Here is a 22,763-nt window from a genome sequence, read left to right as displayed (position 1 = left end):
AATCGCCGGATATATTATTCTAATCGGCCTGAGTAACTTATAGGGAGCTAGTATATTATTAACTCATGATTGAATGCTGATAGAAAACGTTAAGTCTGGACTAAGTCAGATTATGTCATGCGGAACACATAAGAGCCCCCAACTACAAATAATGCTGGAACTACTCTCAAATTTGAACCAATAGCATAAAAAAACTCTTTAGGCATTCCCAGTGTATTTTTCTTTATTTTCATTCAGATATCAACATTAAGCAAATATGTCCATTTTTTCTTCATCATCATTATTTAAGAGTTTTTTTTTCTGGTATAAGTTTTTCCCAGTTTTTTGTGGTTGGGGTTGACTAGATCGAGTAATCCCATCTTGACAAATTTGACGGCGCGGATCTTGACTTATTTGACTAGGTGTATCTTGACTAATTTGACTAGGTGCATCTTGACTAATTTGACCAGGTGCATCTTGACTATTTTGAGCAACCACGTCTTAACTATTTCGAGCAACCACGTCTTGACTATTTCGAGCAACCACGTCTTGACTATTGGTCGTTTAGAGAATGTTCTTGTTGGAATTGGTACTTCATCTGGTTCACCGTACTTCGTCTTAAATATATTTTTTAATTGCAATTCATTCAGGGGTGACGCCTTGTTTAATCTAAACATTCTAGTTCTAAAGTCTATTTTTGCACCAAAACCACAGAGAGTTATGGCGCCTAATTCCACAAAGTTTTCTTTAGTAGAAATTAACATTTTATGTCCTTCCAATTGCTTATTTTCTAGTTTGAGATTTACTAATGTCATTCCAATGCTGTCTGTTACATCTGTTATATACCAATAATTTAGTATCAATTACTTTAACCACCTTATTTCCCTATCACCGGAAGTTAGCCTTAATTTAGGGTTCATACAACTATTGATAAACCGCTTTTCCTGAAATAACCAGGTTCTCTCCTATACATATCATTTATATTGCCAGATGCAAGCGTAATAAATATTTTAAAACGTAAACAACAAAAACGAATGTTACTTATGTTACTTCCATACACTTATCAGTGAAATATTTGCTTTTTTTAGAAAAAAAGGTAAATTTAGAGGCAAATTGCAGGTAAATTAAGCTATAAACGTTTAAATTATGGAAAATATAGGATGCAAAATACAAGAAAATAAGCAGTTATGATACTCATATACTAAAATGAAATAGAAAGTGACTTAATTTTAAAACAGTAAACGAAAGAAGACAAAGTCAGTATTAAAATGGCGAAATTAAAATTTGAAATGGGATGCACAGCTTAAAGTGCAAAGTAATTGTAGTTTTGAAGGACCACGTCTTGACTAGATTGAACTGGAATGTCCTGATTTGGCGTCAAACATGACAAAACGAGAGCATTGGGTGGTCCAAACTTGGAATGCGCAAAATAACTGAAAGACTTTATAAAAAAATAATTTTAAGTTCTAATGGGCCATTCCAAATCAAGACCCACTGCTGACAGACTCGATTCCTGTGTACACAATGTTTTAAGACTAGCAGGGATCATACCCTTTACACAAGGAGGTGTAGCTTTTGACTCCACCACCGAGTCAGGGCCCCTTGTGTAAATGGTATGAGTCCTCCTACTCTAAAAACATTGTGTATAAGTAGCACTAAAAGTCCCAACTACACTTACCTGTAGCAAATATAACACCTGCTCTTCCATTCTGTTTAAGATCTCATAGTCAAAATCAAAGTCGTCATCGGAAGCTAAAAGTCCTTCCACGTCCACAACGTTTTTCCCCGCAAAAGTGCTGGGGAGAGGCTGAGAAGAACTGTAAACGCTGTTGTAGGGAGTTACTCTATGTTTGGAATTGTTTTTAGAACAATCAGGTACAAAGTGCCCGAAACTCCCGCAAATGAAACATTATGGTTGTTTAGAGAATGTTCTAGGTGGTATTAATTTGAGGTAAATTGAGCTAATAGACTTTACAGACAACACTCCAAACAGTAAATGCGTAAAAGCCATTTCTGAAATATAAAAATCGTGTTTTAAGCTCCCCACTCCCTTGAAATGTTCAATATGGCCGTGTAAATTATGGCGGGACTATCCAAAACTAAAAGTTGCCTCAGACTAGAGAATATACAAATGGTCTCATACACTTTGTCCCAATTCCCCCATTTTAGGGCACACATTTAGGCTAACCAAAGTGGTTTGTTACTTCCTTGTAGTTCTTATAAACACGGCCATATTGGATCAATTTAATATAAATACTTACATATTTTTAAAAGGTTTCTCGACAACGATTACTTTAAGTTGATGCACAATTGTCGCGCAATTAAGAAAAGCACAGTTTTAAATGAGCGCGTATACTTTTTCCAACATCGAAACTGTAATGGCTAGAAGCCAATTGAACCAACTCTTAAAAATCTTGTAGCAAAAAATACGTGGATTATTTTCAATGTGATGTACAATCGTCGCGCAATTAAGAAGCATAGTTTTACATTTAACATAAATCGAGCGAGTACTCTACTTCCAACGTCCGAAGTCCGAACAATAAATGGATAAAAGTAACTTAAACCAGTTCTTTAATCGTAATGAAGTTTTCAGCAACGTGTCTTGAAGCCTTTGCAAAAAAAGTATTGATATGCCGTGCCGTAGTGGTGCAAGGCCAACAACCCCATCCATTCTGGGTCGTGCGGTAGTGGTGCAAGGCCAACAATCACATTAATGGGTCGTGCCGTAGTGGTGCAAGACTAACCACCTGCACCACCACGGCACGGCCAAATAATTTTATTGTTGGCTTTGCACACAGCCCACTCGATCACGCTTTGCTTCATGCGCTTTGCGTGATCGAGTGGTTTTTCGCAAAGGCTCCAAGACACGTTGCTGAAAAGAGAAAATTTCATTACGATTAATGAACTGGTTTAAGTTACTTTTTAATGTTCGTACTTAGGAGTTCGGACGTTGGAAGTAGAGTACTCGCTCGATTTATGTTAAATCTTAATCTGTGCTTCTTAATTGCGGGACGATTTTTCATCACATTGAAAATAATCCCCGTATGTTTTGCTTCAAGATTTTGGGGTTGTCGGCCTTGCACTACTACGACACGGAATATCAATACTTTTTCGCAAAGGCTTCAAGACACGTTGCTGAAAACTTCATTACGATTAAATGAACTGGTTTAAGTTACTTTTATCCATTTACTGTTCGGACTTCGGACGTTGGAAGTAGAGTTCTCGCTCGATGTATGTTAAATGTAAAACTGCGCTTCTTAATTGCGGGACGATTGTACATCACATTGAAAATAATCCACGTATTTTTTGCTACAAGACCCTTAAGAATTGTTTCAATTGGCTTCTACGCATTACAGTTTCGATGTTGGATAAAGTCTACACGCTCATTTAAAACTGTGCTTTTCTTAATTGCGTGACAATTGTGCATCAACTTAAAGTAATCGTTGTCGAGAAACCTTTTAAAAATATGTAAGTATTTATATTAAATTGATCCAATATGGCCGTGTTTATAAGAACTACAAGGAAAGCGATAAGCGCTTAAACATATTCTGGCCAAAAAAGCACCGTTTCTCAGGGTTTTAAAAATGGGCTTAATACACATTACGGGAGAATCTGTTGACAACAGTGCCATTTAGGTTGCGATCTTAATACAACGAAATGTCCCCCACAACCTTGTAACCAAGCACAATGCGATAGCGTTTTGTATCTCATTGACCAAGCACGGTCCTTGATAGACATAAGAGTTAGTGGTTAAAAAAGTACCAATAGAGCTATTTCAGTGGGGGAAAAATTTCGTCTGCTACGAAAATTGGGCCTGCCTTTGAGTGTAGGGCGGACATTTTATGAGGGTTTTCTCTATGGGCAAATAGCATTGGTGACGTAGCCATTACCCCCTCTGAAATAGCTCTATATGGCAGCTAGAATCAGGTATCTTCAAGATTGGTGTGATCAAAATTATTTAGATTAAAGGGTATTAATTACCACTAATGTCATCCATTTTTAATAAATCTAATTTACTTTCAGACGTAATATTTCTTGTATGGTTTTCGATTTGAGATTTCATGGCGCTTATTTTGAGGTTAGAAATCGTATTAAAGAACCCACTTCATTCTCTATCACCGGAATTCAATCTTTTTTTTTGCAAATATTTGAAACTACAATTACTTTGCATTTTAAGCTGTGCATCCCATTTCAAATTTTAATTTCGCCATTTTAATACTGACTTTGTCTTCTTTCGTTTACTGTTTTAAAATTAAGTCACTTTCTATTTCATTTTAGTATATGAGTATCATAACTGCTTATTTTCTTGTATTTTGCATCCTATATTTTCCATAATTTAAACGTTTATAGCTTAATTTACCTGCAATTTGCCTCTAAATTTACCTTTTTTTCTAAAAAAAAGCAAATATTTCACTGATAAGTGTATGGAAGTAACATAAGTAACATTCGTTTTTGTTGTTTACGTTTTAAAATATTTATTACGCTTGCATCTGGCAATATAAATGATATGTATAGGAGAGAACCTGGTTATTTCAGGAAAAGCGGTTTATCAATAGTTGTATGAACCCTAAATTAAGGCTAACTTCCGGTGATAGGGAAATAAGGTGGTTAAAGTAATTGATACTAAATTTTTGGTATATTTATTATAGACCCGAAACACCACCATTTTTGAAGAAAGTAAAGGTTGGTGAGATAACGTGTGATTGTCTCATTCGAAGTGATAGATATTTTTCAAGACTGTCAGCAAAGCTTTGGGAAAGGCTTGGCAATCTCCCGTTTGAAAGATTAACAGAAAACATTAAAGCAGTCGAAGATGTAACAGACTGCATTGGAATGACGTTAGTAAATCTCAAACTAGAAAATAAGCAATTGGAAGGACATAAAATGTTAATTTCTACTAAAGAAAACTTTGTGGAATTAGGCGCCATAACTCTCTGTGGTTTTGGTGCAAACATAGACTTTAGAACTAGAATGTTTAGATTAAACAAGGCGTCACCCCTGAATGAATTGCAATTAAAAAATATATTTAAGACGAAGTACGGTGAACCAGACGAAGTACCGATTCCAACTAGAACATTCTCTAAACGACCAACATGTTTCGGTTGCGGGAATTTAGGGCATTTTGAAGCTAATTGTTCTAAAAACAAATCCAAGCATAGAGTAACTCCGTACGGACGCGTCTACAGTTCTTCTCAGCCTCTGCCCAGCACTTCTGCGGGAAAAAACGTTGTGGATTTGGAAGAAAGTTTCGTTGACGACGAGGACTTTGATTTTGACTTTGCTACCTTAGACAGAATTGAAAAGCAGGTATTATATCTACTACTGTCAAGTGTAGTTCGGGAGGGAACCAACTCTGGGCTTGAAATAATATATTACTTTCAGTGCTACTTATCCACAATGTTTTTAGACTAGGAGTGCCATTCATACCATTTACACAAGGGGACCCGACTCGATGGTGGAGTCAAAAGTCACGCATCCTTCTGTAAATGGTATGATTCCTCCTAGTCTAAAAACATTGTGTACGCAGGAATCGAATCTGTTAGTAGTGTGTCTTGATTCAAAATGGCGCATTAGAACTTAAAGTTATTTTTTTTATAAAGTCTTCCAAGTCTGGACCACCCAATGCTCCCGCTTTTCCACGTTTGACGCCAAATCAGGATATGCCCGTTCAATTTAGTCAAGATGCGCCTGGTCAAATTAATCAAGATGCGCCTGTTCAATCTAGTCAAGATGCGCCTGTTCAATCTAGTCAAGATGCGCCTGGTAAAAATAGTCAAGATGCATCTGGTAAAAATAGTCAAGATGCATCTGGTCAAAATAGTCAAGAAGCATCTGCTCAAAATAGTCAAGATGCATCTGATCAAATTAGTCAAAATGCATCTGGTCAAATTAGTCAAGATGCATCTCGTCAAATTAGTCAAGATGCACCTAGTCAAAGTAGTCAAGATGCACCTAGTCAAAAAGAAAAAATGGACATATTTGCTTAAAGTTGATATGTGAATGAAAATACACCAGCGAAGATGATGGAATAGGCCAACTACCAATGACTTACTTTTGGGAAAAATTGATGCCGCCGGAGAGAGACCAACCTTTTAAGACGATAATAGATAAATTCCAAAATTCCTCGTTTCACGAAAATATTGGACTATTGTCATTTCTGTTGCCTGAACTGAACCCAGAACAATCACAAAACGTTGCTTCGCAGTTCCCTAAAATGATTATGACTTGTTTTCTTAGATACCCGATTTCATTACATCCGAAATTTTTTCAACCACTACTGGATATGGCGGACATTCGTGGCTACATTAATATATTAAAGCTCATAGTGTCGAACCTTTCTGATATGAAATCAAATCTAATATTCACAATTATCTGGGGTCGTGCTTCACGCGTGATTAAAGAAAAATTATTCTCATAACCCGATTATGTAGGAACTCTGCTATCACGGTTGTCGCGTTCAAACCCGTCCTTGAGTACGTCTCATTCAAAATTGGACTTTGATATGTTTCGTGAAATCCTTTCTGAATTTAAGCGTACTTCGAGAAATGACAAAAAGACTCTAATTTTGAGCGATACTGGTGTTACTATTATTGTAAAGTTTATTCATAGATATAATACGTGTAAAAACGATGTAATTTGTCTGGATTTACTGAAATCATTTTTGAAAGTTTTCGAGTTCGAGATGTCAGAAGAATTATCTCTGATGTTACTAAAAAGATGTGATTCGATTGCTCCTGACGAAGATGATTATCGATTGAAGTTTTATTGGTCTGGACCAAATAAATTTTCGAAGCTTCATGGAAGACAAATATTATGCGATATTTTGAAAGAAATGCTTGCGGATGGTTCGAAAACAGAGAGCGATTTGCTGCCACCTAGTGAAAATTGTTTAAAAAAAGTGAAATCTTCTAACAGTCCTCGATTTCATTTTGATAAACTGACATTAAGTTTCCTAAATTTCTGTACTGTCAATGAAAAATATATACTATAAATAGTTGTATGGTCCTTAACATTTAACGTTATGTAAAGTTGTTCTGAAGGCAAGTGATATTTCAATTTTACTTTTTTTTTTGGTGTTTCAAGAAAGAAATTACTAAGTTTCCTAAATGTTCTGTACTTTCAAAGAAAAATATTTACTATAAATTGTTGTACTTGACTTAACATTTAAGGGTATACAATGTTGCTCAAAGGCAAGTGATGTTTCATTTTTTCTTTCTTTGTGATTATTTCAAGTTTCAACAAATAAATTACTAAGTTTCCAAATTTTTCTGTACTTTCAAAGAAAAATATATACTATAAATTGTTGTACGTGCCTTAACATTTAAGGATATGTAATGTTGTTCTAAAGGCAAGTTACGTTTCATTTTTTCTTTCTTTGTGATTATTTCAAGTTTCAACAAATAAATTACTAAGTTTCCAAATTTTTCTGTACTTTCAAAGAAAAATATATACTATAAATTGTTGTACGTGCCTTAACATTTAAGGATATGTAATGTTGTTCTAAAGGCAAGTTACGTTTCATTTTTTCTTTCTTTGTGATTATTTCAAATTTCAAGAAAGAAATTACTAAGTTTCCAATTTTCTGTACTTAAAAAGAAAAATATGTACTATAAATTGTTGTTGTACGATCATTAAAGCCTTATAATTTTTCAGTATATAATGTTGTGCTTAAGGCAACTCATGTTTCCTTTTTGTTTCGTTATTCATATTTCCAAGAAAACATTTATGTAAGTTTACTGATCTTTATTATCCTTTTTTTATTTTTTCATTTAAAATACGAATGTCCGTTGAGAAAAGATGTTCAGTTTCCATGATGTATGATGTATTTTGAATAATATTGAGCTTTGTAGTGTTTATATTTAAAAAACAAATACGAAATAAAATCATAAAATAAAATTCGCTGTGTTAGAATTGTTTTATTACAACAGAAAGTTACAGGCGTCTCAAAAATGACCGCATGATTTATTCAATTATATTGAATATATTTTTGTCGCACCTGAATCAAAATACTATACTCATATCAAAGTTAATATGGAACGAGTAATGAAGATTGCATCTGAATCGAAACACTACACGCGTATCAAAGTTAATATAAAGCGATGAGGATGAAAAGATCTCTTACAAAACGATAACATTTTCTTTTTGCAGAATATTAAATGGAAATATTTTAAATATTTTTCAGCATTACGATTCTTTTAGTAGTTGTGTAGCTATAAAACTCTGTTTCATCTCAATATTCCAAGAACATCTTTTGATATTAACATTTCAAATATAAACACCAGAGTGAAATGGTCTTAGGTAACCCTTTAATTAGCATTGCATATATTTAGGTTGTTTAAGGGGTAGTGATAGTCATCTCTACTCGGAGAGGTAATATTTTGGCTTTCCCAACTTGTATTTACTAACGAAAAAAGAAATATCAAAGACAAATAAATAACAACAATACCTCTTCATTGTATTTCTTAATGAAATATTTCTTGTCAATTAATTGTAAAGAAAAACAGAAAATAAATGTTACCAATAAACATTGTGGTGAACTTTTTATGAGGATATTATTTCTGCATTTTTCATAATAACGCTGAACTGCCTATCTGTACGAGCTTGAATTCAGGGTTCGTACAAACCTGGGAAATTGGGAAAACTAAGACAAATAAATAACTTTCAAAAAATTCAGTTTTTTTCCTTCTTGAAATATATATGGCGGTCTATTTGTTAACATGTTTTACTGTAGTTTAGTGTGTTTTGTTGTAATTTAAGTGAATTTTAGACTGTTTTATTGCAGTTTTAGTGTGCTTTGGTGCGTTTTATTGTAGTTTTATTGTACCTTAGTGTATTTTATTGTGGTATAGTGTAGTTTAAGAGTGTTTTATTGTGGTTTAGTGTAGTTTTAGAGTGTTTTATTGTACTTTTAGTGTAGTTTTAGAGTGTTATATTGTGTTTTGGTGTGTTTTATTATAGTTTTATTGTATTTCAGTGTGTTTTACTGTAATTTTATTGTATTTTGTTGTAATTTAAGTTTTTCATCATAACTTTTTATTGCACCTTAGTGTACTTTATTGTGGTATAGTGTAATTTTAGAGTGTTTTATTGTAGTTTTATTGTAGTTTTAGAGTGTTTTATTGTGTTTTACTGTAATTTTATTGTAATTTAAGTTTTTCATCATAACTTTCAATTGTACCTTAGTGTACTTTATTGTGGTAAACTGTAGTTTTAGAGTGTTTTATTGTACCTTAGTGTAGTTTTAGAGGGTTTTATTGTACCTTAGTGTAGTTTTAGAGTGTTTTATTGTACTTTTAGTGTATTTTATTGTGTTTTACTGTAGTTTTATTGTGTTTTATTGTACCTTAGTGTATTTTATTGTACCTTAGTGTATTTTATTGTACCTTAGTGTATTTTATTATACCTTAGTTTATTTTATTGTGGTATAGTGTAGTTTTATTGTACCTTAGTGTATTTTATTGTACCTTAGTGTAGTTTTATTGTACCTTAGTGTATTTTATTGTACCTTAGTGTAGTTTTAGAGTATTTTATTGTACTTTTAGTGTATTTTATTGTGTTTTAGTGTATTTTATTGTGTTTTACTGTGCTTTGGTGTGTTTTATTGTAGTTTTATTGTATTTCAGTGTGTTTTACTGTAATTGTATTGTATTTTGTTGTAATTTAAGTACCTTAGTGTACTTTATTGTGGTATAGTGTACCTTAGTGTAGTTTTAGAGTGTTTTATTGTACTTTTAGAGTGTTTTATTGTACTTTTAGTGTGTTTTATTGTACTTTTAGTGTATTTTATTGTGTTTTACTGTAGTTTTAGTGTGTTTTATTGTACTTTTAGTGTATTTTATTGTACTTTTAGTGTATTTTATTGTGTTTTACTGTGTTTTATTGTAGTTTTATTGTACCTTAGTGTATTTTATTGCACCTTAGTGTATTTTATTTTACCTTAGTGTATTTTATTGTGGTATAGTGTAGTTTTATTGTACCTTAGTGTATTTTATTGTGGTATAGTGTAGTTTTAGAGTGTTTTATTGTACTTTTAGCGTATTTTAATTTGTTTTAAATTCCACAGAGAAAATATCCTTTTTAAATCGATGTTAAATTTAATCTTAAAATATATTTTATCCCCAAATTTTATAACACTTTAATTCAATAGATCAAGCAAGTCCATCTGCTTTAAGCAAATTAAGTATGTCTAATTTATATATATATATATATATCTAGTTAGAATGTGTTACATTTATTGACGTAATTGGTGGGGTTTCGAAAACCATTTAAATCTATAACAAGATAGTTATTTAAATGTAGATATGAACCTCCAGATCAACAACCATATAAATCTATAACAAGATAGTTATTTATATAGATATGAACTTCCAGATAAGGCAGTTGTTTAAATGGTGAAAAGATAAGGTTTTAAATGGGCTTAAAATATTAATTATATTAAACCTACGTAAAATTATTAGAAACCCATGTCATTCAAACATTTTCTTTTTATTCGAGATTCTACAAATATTGTTTATTTACTATCCCTCGCCTACAAAATGTAGAACTTACAAACGTTTTATTAATTAAAGAAAGTCTGCGAAATACTTATTCGCGAAATAATTATTCGCGTCATTGGATCTCATGTGATAATGAACTTCATGAAACATTAAACTGTGAGTGTAATAAAAGATACGAAATTTACATCCCTCCTCATTGCGAGGATGGCAACTCCCTAACTGGCAAATATTTGGGGTTGGCATTCCGTACATTTTGTGCGATGTGAGGTGTACGGGAAATACGAGGATAGTATCCCCCGCAAATTCTTTCAATTTGAATTGATAAACCTTCTTATTTATGATACATGGAAACTGTCTAGCAAACATATCAATTAATGACAGTAGGGTCTTCGTGCCGGTCCCAAAACATACAGTGGAAGGCAGGGAGGATTGAGGATTGAGGATATGAGGATTGAGGATTGAGGATTACAGGATGGCGGGTGAGAAAACGTAAACCTTTTGATTGACTCACCCCTCTCTCAGACCTGCAAGTGGGCCTTTTTGATTGACTCACCCCTCTCATCCCCGCACCTGCAAGTGGGCGTTTTTGATTGACTCATCCCTCTCATCCCCGCACCTGCAAGGGGTGTTTTGATTGACAGGTCAATGAAGCGTGTTCGATTCTCGGATGTAGAAGTACATACATTGGAGTATATTAATCAAATAGTTAAGGGGGTATGAAACTCCAGATGACGTTGGGGGAAAATAAAGAATCCCCGTAAAAACCCAGCTCTACCGATTATTCTAGATCATTCTAGAAAAATTAAAATTCGCCCCGTAAAACCCAAGTTAACGTTGTTTAAGGCCATGACGTAAAATGTACAGTCAAAGTTGTAGATTGTTAGAGAATAATCTTCCCGAAAAAACCCACGGCGCAAACACCAATAATGTACAGTCAAAGCTTGGATGTTGATCATATTAAATAGTATAAATAGCCAGGACCCTGAGTTAATCCACCATCACAATCTCTCTAAAGTACGACGAGGAAGGAAGGACCATCCAACAAGTACAATGTAAGTATAGTTTTTGTGTACTTATTATTTTTAAAGTTAAAGTTTCAACCGTAAATATCAGTGTTAATGGGGGATTTTTTTACCCTCACCAAGGCTTAAGAAATCCGTGGTCGTTGACTTTGATTTTCTTACCGGGCGAATTGTTGGAGTTGAACGGGAACAAATAGCCAAGGAAGTAGAGGTAACAAGCGTCGAGAAAACCCCGAGAGTTGGATCATGGTCTTTCGCGCCCCCGTACAGTAAAAAACAACTTACATACGACACTGTGCGTCAGAACAGGTGGCTTGTAAAGAACCTGCATGGTCTGGAATGGGATTATGGAGTAACCCCCTACGAAAAGCTCGGCGAGTGCCTCCAATCTGCAGTTCAAGGTTACGACCGCGTATTCTGTAAAGGGGAGGAAAAGTGCTTCTTTTTGTTGAACATTATTAATCGAGAAGTTATAGACTTGAATGGAGTAGGATGTCCAAAAGCTAACGAAATCGATTATGATGGTCCGATGGTTACATGCATGCTAAATCATAAAACTGTCCGTAATAATAAAAAGTATTTATGCGCACTATCTAAATGTATATTATTTTCCGAGTGGATTTATAATCACAAAGAAATTGTAAATAATCATTTAGGAGACGAATAAAACAAAATAAATTCAAATTAAGTGATACATATATTTATTTAGCTTTTATTTCATTTATTTTTTTATTTTTATATTTGAAATGCGATTTCAAAATTCTCCAACACGCTAGAATTTATAGCAGCGCCAACGTGCTGTATAAGCGCCCGTTCCAACTGCGAGATCATCGCGCCTTCCTCCACGGCCATTTCGGCCATGTTGCGGCTATCCCGCCTCCTCACAAACAATGAATATAACGCGTTTTGTACGCTGTTAATGAGTAAGAAGAAGAAAAAAAAATAAAAAGTTTTTTAGTGAAACTATGTACATTGTAAAAAACGTAAGTAGGATTGAAAGTGTTAATGAATCATACGCATATCCATCACAGTTAGGGGATGGTGATCCCCCGTCCGGGGTGGGAAAAACCCCGTTTTCGTCCCTTGTTGGACTAAGCGGAGGGGTAGAAAAATATATTATTAAATAAATGAAATACTAGTAATAATTAATAATAAATCAAAATATTTTCTATATCTTCAATACACACCTGGGACGAATATACCCCGCAATTAAATTTTCTAATGCGGTTAAAAGCTCTCGCACATCTTCCGAGCCCATACTCGGCAAGAGCAGCATTCTTACGGTGTCTAACACCCTAAACGAAATTAATTTACCGGTATCCATCACAGTTTATGTTTAACACTACTTCTTCGTTAAAATCATCGAAATCGCCGAGATCGGCGCTAATTATATAGAAGCTGACTTAATTATTGATACTAAAAAACAATAATGGGGAAAAAATTCACTTACATATCACCGGGTTGAATTATGGGGAACGTTACCATGGAGTCACCCCCATCATCATCACCATCACCATCGTTTTCGACAATGAAATTAACAATTTCATCTTCTATCTCATCCTCCATTTCAATTAAAACTGGTGGATTTTGATCATGCGGTGCGCATATCCACGACATGTCACCCATAGGGACGCGACCCAGAACCATTTTTTTTTAATTTAATTTGGAAAAGTTTTTTTAAAAAAAATATTTGACTCGACTTGCGTCTTGGACAGAAAAAATCATTGTGACCAAATTTTCAAAAATTGCCCCTGCCCCCACGACCTAGTGTAGTATGAAAAACTCTAACCCTTCCACGTATTTTCTCCAAATTGCAATAGAACTTCAAACAGTTAGTATGAATTGTAGGATTAAAAACCATACACACACATGAATCACTGGTTTCAATCGGGATTCCCCCAAAAAACCCAAAAAGCGCGAAGAAATCAAGCCCGATGCTGGGTGGTCGGTTACCAGTTCAAAATATACTGATAAGTCAAAAGACATAGTGTATAGAATAACATATATCCGACCCCTCGTTTCGACCCATTTAGAAGGCGAAAACACGTGCATCTTAACCAAACATGTCAACTTGACGTTTAGACCGAGGTGATACCCAGTCTCTATACTGGGTGGTCAAACGCTATAACATATATATACATTCGGAACTCGGGTGACAACCCCCTCGTGTACGAATGTACCTGCTATTATTGTTAAAGATACAGTTTGGGTTTTTATCAGAGGAGTAAATTTCTTAGACTCGAGGGAGTCTTCACATCAAAGCGTCATTGTTGACTTTACAATACCTACAATATAAGCCGAATTCGGATATACAATGAAGTGTCGGTCATCTCGGACCATCTAGAATATTCTTTCCGATTCCAGAACATTCCATTGTTTCTAGAAGGTTCTTTTTGGGTCCTCCATATTACACCTTCTTAAACCAGGCGCAATTGGATTTCTGTACGTTGATGGGGAAACCCCGGAAAATCCAAGGAAAAAGACACTGTTTAAGGCTGACAATATTTTTATCCAATGGGAATCACGGTAAAGGGTGAAACAATATATACGTAGGCCTGAAAATTGTATAAAAGGGAAGGGAAATGGGTGCTATGTCACATTCGATTTCAAGATGTACTCCTGCTCTACTTGCGCCGATGTCTTCACCAACCAGCCGAACCTTAGTCGTCATATGCGGACCAAACACGGCAATATTTCTTTTGCGTGCCCAGTTTGTAATAAGAGTTATGCGCGGAAAGATAATTTAAACCGCCATCAACGGCAAATGAACCACGTTGGAGCCGCCGTGAATAAAGTCGCGGAGAATATTACGCGTCCAGCGTCTCCTCAACCCGGGCCATCTCACCGCGTCACCCCTCCCAATTCACCCGTAAAGAGAAAAGCGGCACCGATTCCGACAAACGGTGGAAAGAAAAGAAAAGTTGAAAATGGTAAATATTTGGTTTATTTCCCCTGTAGAGTGTCTTACCCGCCGCACATTGATGCATAGGGTGTAGCTAACACCCAGGGGTTTAAGACAATCTTGGTTTTTGTAAATTGGTATAAGAATTAATTTCAAACGTATTTACGAAGATGATCCAAGCGGTGATGTCTTACTCTCCCAAGATAACGATGGTCTTGGGGAGTTTATGGATAATTTCGAAGCGCAACAAGATCATGAGGATTTACATTCTCAAGATGATCTTGGATTGGCTGAATTCATGGAGAATTGGGAAGCCGAACAAAACGCAGTCGATCCACCCGGCGATCCACCACCACCGGAAATTGAGGAAATTAACGCGCTCCATGACGCGATTCTTTCGGCTCGAATCACTGCACCTGATGGAGTAACGGACCCTATTTTGTTTATAAATGAACAAAGAGGAAAGCTAGAGGCTTACGTAAGAAACAAACTGAGTGAGAAGAAAGGTATTAAATGGTACCTTGTTGTACATGCGAGATACACGCGTGAGTTAGGGAACACGGGCGCTGTGACTGAAATTAGTCCGTACTTTCGGGGGTTTACACACGCCACTATATCACCAGAAGTTATTCCGCGACAGGTCAACGCCAGTCGGGATAAAATAGCCGAAAGTATGAATGCATTCGAGTCTAAGGGGAGTGGTTGGGAGATTGACCGTATTTTATACATTCAAATTAATATTATCCAATACCTACCGCTAGTAGGTGGAACGTATTTCCAATTACCGTCTGTAATTGAAAACAAAAGGGCTACCGTGAACGTTAAACCGGAAGATATACGGGACAATAAGTGTTTTTTATGGTCGATTATTGCTAAAATCCACCCAGTTGTATGCAACCCATCTCGTATAACCCATTATCAACAGTACGAGAATGAACTAAACTTGTGTGGAATTACATTCCCATTTGAACTAGATTCGTTTAAACTTAAACGTTTTGAGGAAGTAAACAATTTGTCTATAAATATTTGCGCATATGAAAAGGGGTACTTCCCACGTTATGTGAGTAAAAGACAAGTTCCCAAAGATAGGGAAGTTGATTTGCTCTTGGTGTCAAACGGGGAATCAAAACATTTTGTTTTGATTCACAACCTATGTCGCCTTCTCAGTGGTTTCACCAAACACGCGCATCAGGCATTTTACTGTCGTCGGTGTTTAAAACGAAGCGCGTCAATTCGTACCCACGAAGAACACGTGCGTGAGTGTAATGTTCATGATCCACAACGCGTGATTATGCCACACTACGAACCAATTTTAAGATTCAAAAACTTCGGATGGAATCAAATGGTATTTATTTTTCTTTGATTAGCTATTTATATAATTATGGGTTTGTGTGTACAACTATTATTCTTTTACAGGTTCCATATTATCGTTGCGGACTTTGAGTCCTTACTTTCAAAAGTCTCAACATGTTTACCTGACACGTCACTATCATCGACAACGACCTTGGCTTTGCATAAAACATGTGGATTTTCATATGTTATCATCGGTCCAACAGGTTAGGTGAAAATTCGATAAACATACTTCGGTTTATCTAACACATAGTTTTTTTCAGGGAATCGCGTCAAACATGAGACGTATAGAGGTGATGATGGAGCCATCAAATTTCTAAAAATGCTCTTGGACGAATCAGACGTTATAGCTGAAAAATTGAAAGTGAACATCCCGATGCAACTAACACCAGATGAGGAGGCGACCTTTCTAGCATCCACTTGTTGCTACGTTTGCGAGGAACCATACACAGAACGATCTGTGAAAACACGTGATCACGACCACTATACAAGCGCATATAGGGGGAGCGCATGTCAAGCATGTAACCTCAAGCTAAAAGCGCCTAAATTTATACCAGTCGTTATGCACAATCTTAGCAGGTATTTTTTTTTAATTTTCTGTTGTTAATTGTGTGATTGGTTTCTCTATATACAACAATTTCCATCCATAGATATGACGCGCATCTTATAATGCAACATATCGCCATTATTAAAGAAAAGAAGATTGACTGTATCGCATCCAATAGCGAGACTTATATTTCATTCTCCCTCGGTAGCCTTCGATTCATCGACAGCATTCGTTTCCTTCCCGCATCCCTCGAAACCTTAGTTTCCAACGTAGCGAAAGGGGGACAAACTAAATTCCCTTTGTTGAACTCCGTTTTCAACCCAACGGAGGTGTCATTTCTGGTTCGAAAGGGGGTGTATCCATACTCGTACATGGATTCAGAGGAGCGCTTCCTTGAGAAACAACTACCCCCAATAGACTGTTTCCACAACGATTTAACAGACGAACCCCTGAGCCAAGAAGATTACACCCAAGCACAAAACGTGTGGCGAGCATTTAATATTCATGATTTAGGTAAATATATATTTTGTTAGAGAAGATTACATAAAATAACTAAACCATATCTTTACAGGGGAGTACCACAACTTTTACGTCTTGTCTGACACCCTACCTTTGGCCGATGTCTTCCAGAACTTCAGGAAAATGTGCATGAGGTACTACCACCTTGATCCGGCTCACTCCTATACCGGTCCCGGTTATGCTTGGCAAGCGGCTCTACACATTACAAAGGTGCGGTTAGATCTACATTTGGACGAAGATATACACCTCTTCATTGAAAAAGGAATTCGAGGAGGAGTTTCAATGATAAGTCACCGACTTGCAGAGGCCAATAATAAATATATAGATGGATATGATGGTTCAAAACCAGAAGGATACATATGTTATCTTGGTACGTATTTTAATTAATCTATTATCGAAGAAAACGACTAACGTATCATATCAACAGATTGCAATAACCTCTACGGGACGGTCATGTGCGACGCGTTACCAATGAAGAACTTCAAATGGGTTAATCCCACGGCGGATTCCGAACGTGACGTTTTGGGGTGTACGGATACTTCACCGGAGGGTTATATAGTAGAAGTGGATTTAGAATACCCCGAATCACTCCACAATGAACATAACTGTTATCCGCTGGCTCCGGAATCTATGACGATAAAACCTCAGATGCTCTCGGAATATTCCAAGAACCAGATGACATCCTTGAATATAAAAATTAAGGAATCTTTACCAAAATTAGTCCCGAATCTATTCAACAAGGAGAGATACGTGGTGCATTATCGAAATTTGAAGTATTACGTATCGAAAGGGTTAAAAATCACCAAAATCCACCGGATCTTAAAGTTTGAGCAAGGTGCTTGGCTAAAGGAGTACATCGATTTCAACACTGAAAAAAGGAAATTGGCCACAGACGACTTCGAGAAAGATCTTTTCAAACTAATGAACAACGCAGTATTTGGTATGCAATTAATAAATAATAACAATAATAAGTAGACTAATAAAAATATATTTTTTTCTCTTGTTTTTCAGGAAAAACCATGGAAAACCTGAGAAATCGACAGGATTTCAAGCTAGTAACCACTCGGGAAAAGGCGGTCAAAAAGGCCAGTTCTCCCGCCTTTGAAAAATTCACGGTTTTTCACAATGAACTGGTTGGGATTCATTCGACGAACAAGAAGTTGGTGTTGAACCGACCTATATATACAGGGTTCGTCATCTTGGACTTGTCAAAGTTATTGATGTACCGATTTCATTACGATGAAATTCGGGCACAATACGGGGATAGAGCGAAACTCCTTTTCACCGATACTGGTATGTTTATCATATGTTATTTGTGTCCTATGTTTTATATGTTATTTGTTTCCATGCTAACAAACCGTTTATTTACAGACAGTCTCACCTATCACATCGAGACTAAAGATCTGTACGCGGACTTCGCCACTCGGGCTGAACTGTATGACTTCTCGGGGTATCCACGTGACCATCCACTTCACAGCGATACTAACAAGAAAAGACTGGGTAAATTCAAAGATGAATTGGACGGTACTCCGATCATGGAGTTTTGTGGGCTTAGACCCAAAATGTATAGTATCCTGTCGGCCAAGGGAGAGAAGAAGACGTGTAAGGGAGTCTGCAAGCGCGTCGTGCGGAAACGCGTCCGGCACGCGCATTACCGTGAGTGTCTTTTAAATCGCGAGCTGACCACCGCGGAGACGGTTAGAATCGTTAGTGAGAAGCACATTGTTAAAACTATAAGACAAACAAAACTCTGTTTAAACCCATGTGACGACAAGCGTCATATTTTAAATGACGGCATTTCAACACTCGCCCACGGGCACAAAAACGCAAAATAAAAAGAAAAAATTATGACAAATTTATTGAGTCATTCTTATACATATATTCAGAAATCATATTATCATTAACATTTTTGTTTTTAGAAAATAGTTTTATTATATCAAACATTTTAACTCCCCTACATCTATACAACGAGAAATAGACACAATACCCACCACAGGTTTGACTTAATTCACCCTGTAGTTGGCGTGAATTAAACGTAACAGTTAGGCTGTTTCGGTCTACAAAATCATTAAATTTAAATAAATCCGGAGGATTTCCATAGCTTTCAAAGAATTCAGTATTCTTTTTCCTCGAAATGTATATAACAGTCCAATGTTGGCCTTTCCCTTTAGACGTATCAGTGTTCACAATGTACAGAGAGGGAAACGTTTTAACAGTTAGTGGTAGTTTATCCGCCGGAAAAATACCCCTAAACAGATTTTTAGCGTATGGGTCGCGCCTTAATATTCTCTCAAGTTGTCGAGAGTCCCTTATGAGCTTTGATCGAATAAAACGGCTCGGTTTTTGTCAATTTCAATCAAAGATTGGAATTCGGAATAGTAAACGACGGCAATTGTAGCCGGTAGCGCTTAGGGAAATATTAACTCCAATCGGACACTACCGTTCTTTATAAAGTTGAAACTTTCAGTCGAACTACCATCCAGGTCGGGGGTCAAGTCGAATACGAAAAGAGCATTACCATTGGGGAACTCGTCACGGTCAATGAAATTACCCTCGTCGATATTCCATTGTCCGGTTTGAGGAAAGAGATTGGCGTACGATCTCATACATAAGTTATCCTTAAAGTTGGGGTTTAAGGGTTTATGGGTTACGCTAACCCCATCAACGGATTAGGTGATTTGAGTCACCGCTTCATTTTTAAAATTAAAAGGCGACTTTTTATAATCACCCAAAAAGGCGTTCTGGTCTACAAATACAATTACAACTTTATTCGGTTGTTGACCGCTAAATAAATTGTCTTTGACTGCTATTTTACTTCCTTGAGATATGGAAAACGTATTACATTCCGTACGTATTATGGGGTATTTCATCGTGGCCAATTCCAGGGTTTTGGCGTGTGATATCATAATCTCGGGGGTTAGTTTAACTCTTCTTATGAATAACGAAGCGTGGGTAAATATAACTTTCGCTTTAATTCCATCCGCATGTAAGCAGAATTCGTTGGGACTTTTGATAAATTTAAAATTCACATCGACCAGATTGGGGATGAAGCGATTTTGCTGACATATATCGGCGTGTACGACACCAATCAAGTCTATAACCCCATTTTGGGCAAATTTACTCCGTTTCTCAAACCCATCATTTTCGAAAAAGTCGTCAAAATGTCCCGCCGTATCTTTGTAGAATAGTGCCCCGGTCAAAAAACTCTTTTTCGCTGGACCACCAAATGTCAATAGCGTTTGAATCATGCTCTTGAATGCGTATTGTTGAGGACATGATGTAACTGATCTATCATTCAATGATACGTGTAGTTCACTAAAAAAACTGGAGAGGAATATGTTTTCGGGTCCAACTTTATCCGCCTGAGTAGTTATATCACCATTCGCATCGTACACAGCGGCTTTAGGTAGAGACGCATCCGCTTTAACCACTTTTACTTGTAAATGCAGGAGCGTGTTTTTCAAGTCCATGTATGACTCGGAGTTCCCGGTGACGGGAAATATAATAGCCTGATTTTCATCTACGTTGGAGGTAGAGTTATACTCCACCCATTGACTTCCTGTTATCCCAGTTTGGGTATAGGGTACGTGAAAAACATTTAGTTCCGAGCTGACGCAGTTCATAGAGTTTGGGTGTGCGAGCGACATTATGAAAATATATCCGGGTGTAAAGATGACGACCTTCTCTTCTTCTTAGCTCGAACAGAACTGATGATGGGTGACACTTTGCGTTTCCTTTTACGTCCGTTTCCAGTTAGCTTGGTCACTTCTTCGGCCGCCCTTCTCAATGTTTCTTTACCCGCTTCTTTACCCCTAGTTCTCAGTGATTGTTTAATGGGTACACCGCTTGTATAATCCGTCGCAATTTTCGCGCCAGTGTTTAAAAACTTTCGACCTAGGAACGTGGCACCCCTTTTAAGTAATGGCATAGCTGATCTGAACGCCGACGAGATAATTGACCCCAAGCCGTAACCACGTTGCACGGCCAAACCTCTATATACTGGGATGGATCCATGTCCAATTTGATTTAGATAATAGTCCTCATAATCCTTAACAGAAACGTGACCCGTATTATATGGAGACATCCTTACACTTTGACAATCACGTCATAAATGGGGCGGAGATTGAATTCAACGTAGTTCTTATAACAAGTGCCAAGTTCTTCGGGGCCTGAAATGTAGAGTGACGTGAACTTTCCCACGTTCGAACTTTACCGGTTCACTCATTTCACTCATAATGTTTATTTCAATTGTCTGGAACTTGTTTTTCGCGATGGGCATATAATGAGGTTTAGCAAACTCTTTTTCCACCGTGTCTCCATCCTTCCCGTTGATACTTATAATTCTTAAGAGAGGGACGTCAGAGTCTCCTACTGATCGAGACTGAATTATATCAGAGTATACGAATAAGGAGTGCATTCCAGCATCAATCTCGCAACTGAATGGGGCTGTCATGGAAGTGACCACGGTAACGTCGTTCTTTGGTTTCCTAGTGAACCCCAATATAACGGCAATTTCGCTTGGGATATAAAGTTGGTTCGTCCCTTTTACCTCAACCATCACCCGTCGATTTGGTTTGTTGTATGAGAACTCAACCCTAGATTTTATTTTTTCAGTAGCACCAGCATCGTCGATTGACTATATTTCGAGTAATTCCTCTACAGAACCGTAATATCCGGGAGGTATAACTATGGCTATATCCCGGTTTTCATTCACTCCGTTAATTATCTCTTCAGATTCACCTAAACCGGAACCTTCCTCTGGGAATTCATCCGAAACAACACCTTCGAACGATTTATCCCAAATGCGAACTATGCACTCCCTTTTTACATTATTCCATGTTCTGGGATAGCTTATTTTAGCCAGAGCAACATAGATTCTGGTAGATACGTTCTGAACTTGCTTATAGTATTTCCTTTGAAATATTGCGTTGAAGAATCAGAGGGTAGTGTGATGTAGAAACTCATTTTACGTCGATTTCTTGCACCCAGGAATCAAATTCGGAACAATACCCTCTCCACCGTACGAGCAGTTCTTTAGTACCGTCGGGTTTTTTACGTTTTCGTAATACTTTTTCAATTTTAAATTTACAGTTTTCTAGGTCCTTGCCAACTCTCTGTATTTCCTCTTTGTAGAACACACCGGAAATGAGCTCGGAGTTCAAATCCTTCAGTTTATATACGGGTGGATCTCTCGGGATTCGTTCTGTTACTTTGAATAGTTCTTCGGAATAATTGGCCAAATACTCTTTTTCAAACGTTCTTTTATTTTTGCTTATTCTGACTAAATCATCAATTTCAAAGGGGTATGAAACTGGCGGCGAAAAGTTTACTTTTCCGTACAAATTTAACCAGATTTCTTTCGAATTTTCCTCTGCCACTTCAGTGGGTTTGCATTTAATTGATTTGTGGTAGTTGTTATTATACGATTCCAATAAGTCGGGTAATACGTCAATGTATTTGTAGGTGTCGTTTTGCGTAAAATAGCGGTACATTCGCTCCATCAAGGTTCGATTAAATCGTTCAACGATACTACATTTCACTTCCGAGTGCGTGGCGAAAAACTTGATGTCCAAACGTTTCAATTCACTTTGCAGTTCTTTATTTAGAAATTCATTCCCATGATCCGACTGAACAATCTTGGGTTTTCTACCAGACTCTAAAACCGATCTAAACGCCGCAACCATTGTAGGCCCTTTCTTGTCTTTAATAGCGACGGCGAAAGCAAATTTACTGAATACGTCAATACAGCACAGTAGAAATCTATATCCGTCATTAAGACGCTTAATGTTTTGCATGTCTGCCAGATCAAGTTGCCATTGTTCATCTATACCGTACGCAATAGTCTTGTTCCTTCTGAAGTTGTGCCTCGCGGGTTTGTGCAGCGTATACGTATCTTGACGTTGTAGGAACTCAATAACATCATTTAAGGAAACGTTAATCCCCTTTTC

At 36.7% G+C, this 22,763-nt stretch overlaps 1 protein-coding gene and 2 long non-coding RNA genes across 3 annotated transcripts; 2 read left to right on the top strand and 1 right to left on the bottom strand.

Moving 5' to 3' along the window:
* Positions 1-1,088: 1,088 nt before the first annotated feature.
* Positions 1,089-1,908, bottom strand: LOC149632407 (uncharacterized). Its single transcript, XR_016373847.1, has 2 exons — positions 1,658-1,908; positions 1,089-1,420 (listed from the first exon to the last, which is right to left on the bottom strand). It is a non-coding gene; the product is annotated as an uncharacterized LOC149632407 (long non-coding RNA).
* An 802-nt stretch (positions 1,909-2,710) lies between these two features.
* On the top strand, positions 2,711-4,966 carry LOC149632406 (uncharacterized). The gene is made up of 3 exons (XR_016373848.1): positions 2,711-3,447; positions 4,003-4,057; positions 4,629-4,966. It is a non-coding gene; the product is annotated as an uncharacterized LOC149632406 (long non-coding RNA).
* A 6,394-nt stretch (positions 4,967-11,360) lies between these two features.
* Positions 11,361-12,164, top strand: LOC149632405 (uncharacterized). Its single transcript, XM_089851079.1, has 2 exons — positions 11,361-11,527; positions 11,621-12,164. Exons 1-2 carry the CDS (start codon positions 11,421-11,423, stop codon positions 12,162-12,164), a joined length of 651 nt encoding a protein of 216 aa, XP_089707205.1. The 5' UTR covers positions 11,361-11,420.
* Positions 12,165-22,763: the final 10,599 nt, after the last annotated feature.

Source organism: Phalangium opilio, unplaced genomic scaffold (assembly GCF_054372755.1).
Source record: "Phalangium opilio isolate 3A_F unplaced genomic scaffold, DU_Popi_V2 ptg000100l_1, whole genome shotgun sequence".
Lineage (NCBI taxonomy): Eukaryota > Metazoa > Arthropoda > Arachnida > Opiliones > Phalangiidae > Phalangium > Phalangium opilio.
This window is presented reverse-complemented; position numbering and strand designations above follow the sequence as displayed.